This window comes from Triticum urartu, chromosome 2 (genome assembly GCF_003073215.2).
Source record: "Triticum urartu cultivar G1812 chromosome 2, Tu2.1, whole genome shotgun sequence".
Lineage (NCBI taxonomy): Eukaryota > Viridiplantae > Streptophyta > Magnoliopsida > Poales > Poaceae > Triticum > Triticum urartu.
This window is the reverse complement of record NC_053023.1, coordinates 658,243,573-658,249,194: the sequence shown is the minus strand read 5'-3', so window position 1 is coordinate 658,249,194 and position 5,622 is coordinate 658,243,573. Positions and strand designations below refer to the sequence as shown.

Below are 5,622 nucleotides of genomic sequence, written 5' to 3'. Positions count from 1 at the left end.
GATACCTCTCCGACAATCGGAGTGACAAATCCTAATCTCGAAATACGCCAACTCAACAAGTACCTTCGGAGACACCTGTAGAGCACATTTATAATCACCCAGTTACGTTGTGACATTTGGTAGCACACTAAGTGTTCCTCCGGTAAACGGGAGTTGCATAATCTCATAGTCATAGGAACATGCATAAGTCTTGAAGAAAGCAATAGCACCAAACTAAACAATCATCGTGCTAAGCTAACGGATGGGTCAAGTCAATCACATCATTCTCTAATGATGTGAGCCCGTTAATCAAATGACAACTCATGTCTATGGTTAGGAAACATAACCATCATTGATTCAACGAGCTAGTCAAGTAGAGGCATACTAGTGACACTATGTTTGTCTATGTATTCGCACATGTATTATGTTTCCGGTTAATGCAATTCTAGCATGAATAATAAATATTTATCATGAAATAAGGAAATAAATAATAACTTTATTATTGCCTCTAGGGTATATTTCCTTCACTCTGTGGTGTGTGGTTGATTCCAGTAAAAATCTAGCCAGTTTAAACAAAATAGCCGGCCACAACAACGACCGCGGTGGCCATCCGGTTCCATCACTGGTTTGGCGTGGTTGTAGCTTCTCTCCGGTCAGTTCAAGTAAAATGACATGCTAGTTGTAGCACTGATGGCCGGCAACTAGTTGCAGCACGCACCGCAGCTGGTCGTCGTCGATGCATGCATCCCGGGTGTGGCCGGTCCCAAGGGACGATGGCCATCGGTCGCAGATTCTATGAACACCCTCGTCAGGTTGAAGTGTGACTGTTAACCGTCACCAATGCCCATGGCTTCTGTCGAGGATGCAGGGAAAAAAGGATGGAGGCCATGTATGAGAGCTTGTATGGATGGGCGCATTGCGGGTATGGTGACTATGGCGTGGCTGGGCTAGGTCAGCGACCGAGGGGGGGGGGTGTGTGAATGCAAGAGAGAGAAAAAGAGAGAAAGAAATTGAGACGAGGAAGACAAAGAAGGAAGATATAAGGTGGGGGAGACCGTGTGTGGGCCCTAGAACTTGGTGTCATTGTTTCTCTGCTTCCTTGGTGGTGGGACTCGCGAGCGAGCGAGAGCGACTAGCCGAGCGTTCCGCCGGTCGGTCGGAAGCAATCATTTCCCAAACTTTAGGTAGTAGAGTGAATATAAGCAATCAGCTCCACCCAACATATAGGAAATTTATCCATAACCAAGTATTCCGTTTATTCATATTATTTTCTGAATTTCAGCATTTGGGGGTTTTGTGTTGACATACTGGAAATATGAACTATAATATTTTAATAAATTGGAAATTTCTACACAAAATAAAAGAAATAATTTAATGACTTCAAAAATTCAGATGCTTCCATTTTTTAAAATCTAAGACAAACAAAAGTTCATTTTTTTCAAAAATTTAAAACTACAAAATCGATAATACAAGTTTCACAAAAAAACCAATATTTGGAAAATATCATTTCACTAATCTTCTAGTTAACCTTTTGCTTTCGAATATTATACCAACAAAATCATTCCTTCAGAATAAACTTCAGTGATTGTTCACATCTTAGAAACACCATGTCGTAGTTTAAATAATTAAAACATGTTTTGGTGAACTTTAGAAACATTACATATATATTTCATGCAAATTTTAATTATTTCACTAATATTTTTAAATTATTTCATAAATAGCAAGCATTCATTTTAAACTAATTTCATTTATGAAAAAATGTATTGATGAACTATTTTGGATCGCATATTGGCAAAAAATATGAAAACTTCCACCAATATATGATCCAAAATAGTGAACACATTTCAAATTATTTCATAAGTAGTAAGCTCAGCGTACAACAGAAATCCCATAGATGAACCATCTCCTGATCAAAAGTTTTGCCAACTCCGTCGTTGTAGAAGGGAAGGAACAAACAAAAAACGATATGTATCCTTTCACCCAAGGTGGGAAAACGAGGCCACAACCTCATCGTTGCCACAAAAACAGTCGGGAAAGCATCACTACGATCCCAAAGAGTCAGCTCTCCGCATCTACATCTCTGTTTACCTGCGACACCCCACCGCAAGGAGCAATTATTAGAAGACCATCGATCTCAACCATGAACTCGCTAAGATCCGATGACTACCACCACAACCGACAATGATGAAGCGTGCTGCCACCGCTACCTCAACACCAATTCACCACCAAAACAAAAAGAAACGCTGCTTCAAAGGAAGACTAGATGAATGTTATTCGCCGCCGCCATCGCCACCATATGATCCCAAACTATGTAAAATCAAAACCTAACTAAAATGCCTATGCTACTGAGTGTGGAACAAAGATCCCAAGGTTCCCCTTCCTTCTGCTGCCACCAGAGAAGCTAATGGGGGCGGATCCATATCTTTCCTCTATCTACATTGATTTTTTAACCTATCTAAATTGGTTCTTTGCGACTAGGAAAAAATATTCTTTTTTTTCAGAGTTGTACAATAATGATGATCCTCTCGCCATGTAATATTACCGTTAGAAAATCCGCGTTCATCGTTTAAGATGTAATTGAGCCGTGATCAGTTTTCCTACATCTATTGACGAGGGGTATAGAAATTAGCTTACGGGGTTAGCTGACAAAATCTAATTAAGGAGGAGAGGGCCCCACATTAAAATTAAAGGGGGTGTCTTTTTTGTGGGAAAAGGGATGAGACTAAAAAGGGGAAGATACACACCCCTGCTTTCATTTCGATGACAATTTCCCCATATGAATAGGATTTTCGCGCAACATTGGCGTGAAGTTTCACTTGGGTGCATATGCACCCGGTTGGATGGTAAAATCAGAAAAAAAATCCTTTTCTTTTCTTAAAGCAACATTGTTAGAACGTAAAAGTTTTACTAACATGAAACTTTTTGTGATGAAAAACATTGTGGAGGTTTGAAAAAGCACAAGGATCCTCAAAAAGGGCAATTTTCGAAAGCACTTTGAAACATTGATTTTTTTTGTCTAGACCTCCATGGATGTTTTTTCATCACAAGACTTTACACATATTAGTACAAACGTCTTATAGACAGTTACAGAGGTTGTAAAACATTCCACAAATGTTTATCACGTAAAAAGAACTCAGAATGTCTTTTGAATTTACGGCTCATTCATTCGAATTTTTTACTGTTCATTCCGGATCCATATGCAACATGAGCTCGTTTTCGGATTAGTGACGCCGCCTGCCGCTTGGCAAAATCTGTCTTCGCGGTAGGGCACTTGCATGAGACGTGGGCATTGCCGCGCGCACGAGCGAATAAACTTCGATCAAGGGCCACGTCGGTACCACACTTGTATGGCCATGGAGACGGTCCAGAACCTTCAGACCGTTCGCGGCACTCCGGCCTACGGGTCACGGACAACAGCACACTCCACGGAGCCACCACGTGTCGTCACAAGCCGCAACGTGTCCCCGTACGTGTCACCTCCGCCCCTCCCTCGCCTCCGCCTCGAGCTTATAACACTCCGGTCGGCCTCATCCTCTCCCTTACCGCAAAGCTCACGCACACCACCGTCGTTGCCAACTGATCCAAGATTCCAAGCTTTCAAGATTCCGCCGCATTGACGGATCGAGTAGTGCTGATAGGGTACGCCCATGTCCAGGTTGATGGCCGCCGTGCTTCTCGGAGGCGCGCGGGTCGCCAGCGCCACGGCGCTCACCGGCAACACTGCCGTGAAGGCCATTCCCAGGCCCTGCTTCCTCGCTCCCCGGCCGCATGCCGCGAGCTGGAGCCCCATCTGCATGCAGACCGCCCCGAGATCGTCGCAGGTACGTGTATACAGAAGTTCAGTTTGGTTCCATCTGCCATGCCACGGTTTTTCTCTCGAGGTGCATGCTAACACTCGTGCTCGCCGGCTTTGGTTCGTGCGTCGCCAGGCGTGTAACAACGCGCCGGACGACCGGAGGGAGATTAAGGACAAGTACAGGGGCGCGGCGGAGCAGGCCAAGGATGCCACCGGCCATGCCAAGGAGAGCGCGAAGGACCACGCGTCGCGCATGACCGACGAGACCAAGGACAGGGCCGGGGACGCCGCCGAGAAGGCCTCCCGCATGACGGAGAAGGCGAAGCACGAGACCAAAGAGACGGCAAGCCAGGCCGCGGACAAGGCGGGAGAGATGAAGGAGAAGGCCAAGGAGACGGCGGAGGAAGCCGCGGAGAAGGCCTCCCGCATGACGGAGAAGGCCAAGCACGAGACGAAGGAGACGGCAAGCCAGGCCGCGCACAAGGCGGGGGAGATGAAGGAGAGGGCCAAGGAGACGACGGGGCAGGCGATGGACAAGGCCAAGGAGACGGCGGGCGCGGCCAAGGAGAAGACGGCGGAGGTGGCGGAGGGCGCCATGGACAAGGCCGGCGAGGCCAAGGACAGGGCCGCGGAGGGCACCAGGAGCGCCGGGGAGAAGGTGGCGGAGATGACCAAGGAGGGCGCGAGCAAGGTGGCCGAGACGGCGCAGGCGCTCAGCGAGAAGGCGAAGCAGGCGGCGCAGGGCGCCTGGGAAGCCACAAAGGAGGCCGCGCAAGGGGTGAAGGAGAAGGTCGGTACAGAGAGCACGGCGGAGGAGCACTCGACGTGGGACGACGTCGAGGCCGCCACCAAGGAGAGGGACAGGATCGCGCAGGAGGAGCGGAAGAGGCAGGCCAGGGAGAAGGGCGCCGGCTTGCCGTAGACGAAGATGGCTGTCCGGCTGGACATCTCCACGCGTCTAGTGGCCTCTGTTTCGAGTTGAATTTTAGTTTTCAGCCTCTTCGGTTTACATGTTGAATAATGCTTTGGCAAACAGATGCGCCGATGCCTCCCCTGAGATGAAAATATTGGAGCAATCGTGTAGAAAAAACAAGAAATTTCTTTTGAGCTCTGCAATATGTGCCGTCTCTTTTTTTTTCCGATGGAGAATGTGTACCGTCTCTGATGGAGGATGTCCAATACTAGTTGAACCACTAGTCGTCTGTCTTTGGAACTCTGCGATACTGCCATTGATCTTCAGTTTTATCGCGATACTGCCATTGATCTTCAGTTTTATCTCTCAGCGGCAAAGATCTTCAGTTTTATCTCTCATCGACAAAATCTTCAGTTTTTTTATTGACAGACAGAAAAATCATGGCTTCAGTTTTTTATTGACAGAGAAATATCATCGTATGCATGTCCGTGTATTAGCTAAAGCATCGGTATGTTAGTAGCTGTTGGAATTTTGCTAGTAGGCCTTTGTTTCAAAGCCCAATTAATTGGTCTATTCATGCGTGGAGTGAGTAAGACTAGAGTTTAGTGCTATGGAAGTTAAGAAAGACTTGCACCTTAAGGAGAACTCTTCTACAACTTGTACGAAGATGAGACGTACACACGCTTCTCTTCGCTTGCCTTGCCACGCCTCGTCACGACGCTCGGACATGGGGTTTACTCTCACAATCTACCCGACCCGTATTATATAGTCAGTTAGACATCTGCTCTAGCCGTCGCTGTTTTATATGATTTTGCACCATCGTTTCAGATCATTGCGTCGTCAAGCAAACCTTCTTTATCCTTTTTTTTCGGCGTGCACCGGAAGAAGGGACAGCAAGCCTCCGGAACCCCGCCTGTAATCCTGTACGGGAGAG

The 5,622-nt window shown here is 47.0% G+C and overlaps 1 protein-coding gene across 1 annotated transcript; it reads left to right on the top strand.

The window, feature by feature from the left end:
* Positions 1-3,521: 3,521 nt before the first annotated feature.
* Positions 3,522-4,891, top strand: LOC125533917 (late embryogenesis abundant protein 19-like). The gene is made up of 2 exons (XM_048697243.1): positions 3,522-3,800; positions 3,909-4,891. Exons 1-2 carry the CDS (start codon positions 3,627-3,629, stop codon positions 4,695-4,697), a joined length of 963 nt encoding a protein of 320 aa, XP_048553200.1. The 5' UTR covers positions 3,522-3,626; the 3' UTR covers positions 4,698-4,891.
* Positions 4,892-5,622: the final 731 nt, after the last annotated feature.

Excerpts from the sequence above, each read along its gene's own strand:
- LOC125533917 (XM_048697243.1), top strand. The coding sequence starts at position 3,627 with ATGTCCAGGTTGATGGCCGCCGTGCTTCTCGGAGGCGCGCGGGTCGCC. Across the intron at positions 3,801-3,908 it reads CCGCCCCGAGATCGTCGCAG|GCGTGTAACAACGCGCCGGA; the intron begins GTACGTGTATAC and ends GTGCGTCGCCAG.